The 1,748-nt window shown below is 40.0% G+C and overlaps 1 protein-coding gene across 1 annotated transcript; it reads right to left on the bottom strand.

Moving 5' to 3' along the window:
- Positions 1–992: 992 nt before the first annotated feature.
- LOC143535407 (uncharacterized) lies at positions 993–1,478 on the bottom strand. Its single transcript, XM_077029670.1, has one exon. The coding sequence runs from the start codon at positions 1,476–1,478 to the stop codon at positions 993–995; it is 486 nt and encodes a 161-aa protein (XP_076885785.1).
- Positions 1,479–1,748: the final 270 nt, after the last annotated feature.

The following is a 1,748-nucleotide window of genomic DNA, read 5'->3' on the forward strand; positions in this document are numbered from 1 at the left end:
AGTCCCAAAAATTTTCGAACTTCAGTGGGTGACCTTGGTGTCTCCCAATTCTTAATTGCTTCAACTTTTGTTGGATCAACTAGGATACCATTCTCATTGATTACATGTCCTAAAAAGTGGACTTCTTGAAGCCAGAAATCACACTTGGAAAATTTGGCATATAGCTTTTCTTCTTTTAGCAATTCTAGAATCTGTTTCAAGTGTTGTTCATGTTCTTTCTTGGTTCGTGAGTAGATAAGTATGTCATCAATGAATATTATCCCGAATTTATCCAAGTATGGCTTACAAACTCTGTTCATAAGGTCCATGAATACATCGGGTGCATTTGTTAGACCAAATGGCATGACCAGAAATTCATAATAGCCATAGAGAGTTCTGAAAGCGGTTTTATGAACATCTTCCTCTTCAACACGTAACTGATGATACCCGGATCGAAGGTCTATATTTTTTGTAATAGCTTGATCCTTGCAACTGATCAAACAAATCATCAATTCTCGGTAGTGGGTACTGATTTTTAAAGGTAAGTTTATTCATTTCTCTGTAATCAATACACATTCGAAAAGAGTCGTCCTTCTTTTTCACAAATAAGACTAGAGCTCCCCAAGGTGAGAAACTTGGTCTTATAAATCCCTTGTCTAGTAATTCCTGAAGTTGGTTAGATAGCTCCTGCATTTCCGATGGTGCCAATCTATACGGAGATCGAGCTATCGGAGCGACATCTTGAACCAGATCGATTCTGAATTTGACTTTACGCTGAGGAGGTAATCCAGGAAAATCTTCAGGAAAAACTTTTGGAAAATCCCGTACTGCTGGAATATCCTCTAACTTTCGCTCTTTAGCCTTTGTGTCGACTACGTTGACAAAAAATCCGGACATCCTTTCCTTAACATTTTTCGGGTTTTTGTGATACTAGAGAGTTTTAACTCGGTGTTACTTTGATCACCTTGAATGTTTAGACATTGACCGGTTGGGGTTGATAGACGAACTAGCTTTTAGGAACATATGATTTCAGCTCCATTTTTGGATAACCAATCCATTCCTACTACTATATCAAAACTGCCTAACTCTACAGGTAGAAGATCGATTGGAAACCTATGGTTTTCTAATAGAATATTGCAGTTTCGGACAATTTTTCTGGTTTCAATTAGTTTCCCGTTGGCTAATTCTATTGAGTAGTTATTGTCTAACTTACTTGGTTCAATACCGAGAAGGGGTTCAAATTGGTTTGAAACAAAGCTTAGATCTGCTCCGGTATCAAATAGTACATAAGCATAATGATTATTAACGAGAAACGTACATGTGACAACGGATGAGTCCTTCCGGGCCTTTTTCGCGTTCATCTCGAATGCTTTGCCCCTAGCGTTTTGACCTTTGAGTTTGCACTCATTTATGAAATGTCCGATGACACCGCACTCGAAGCATCCGTGAGCTCGGCTTCCCGTTGGTATTGCTATTTTCGCGTAGCAGTCGCGGGTCATATGGCCAAATCAATTGCATTTGTTACACATCCGGCATTCACCACTATGGTTCTTTCCACACCTGCTACAAGTGGATCCATGTCCTGGGCCCATTGCGTTTGCTGCAAACATCCTTCCTGCTCCTTGGTTTTTCTTTAACTGTCCTCCTGAGTTACCATTCCATTTCCGTTTAAGTTCTCCGGGTTTCTGATTCTCGGTAACTGTTTTTCGTTCGGGTTCTGCTTTCTTTCCGGAGTCTTTCAGAGTTCCCATACCAACTGCATTATCTGT

Source organism: Bidens hawaiensis, unplaced genomic scaffold (assembly GCF_021521415.1).
Source record: "Bidens hawaiensis isolate Kalapana, Puna unplaced genomic scaffold, B.hawaiensis_p1.1 tig00010472_1, whole genome shotgun sequence".
Taxonomy (NCBI): domain Eukaryota; kingdom Viridiplantae; phylum Streptophyta; class Magnoliopsida; order Asterales; family Asteraceae; genus Bidens; species Bidens hawaiensis.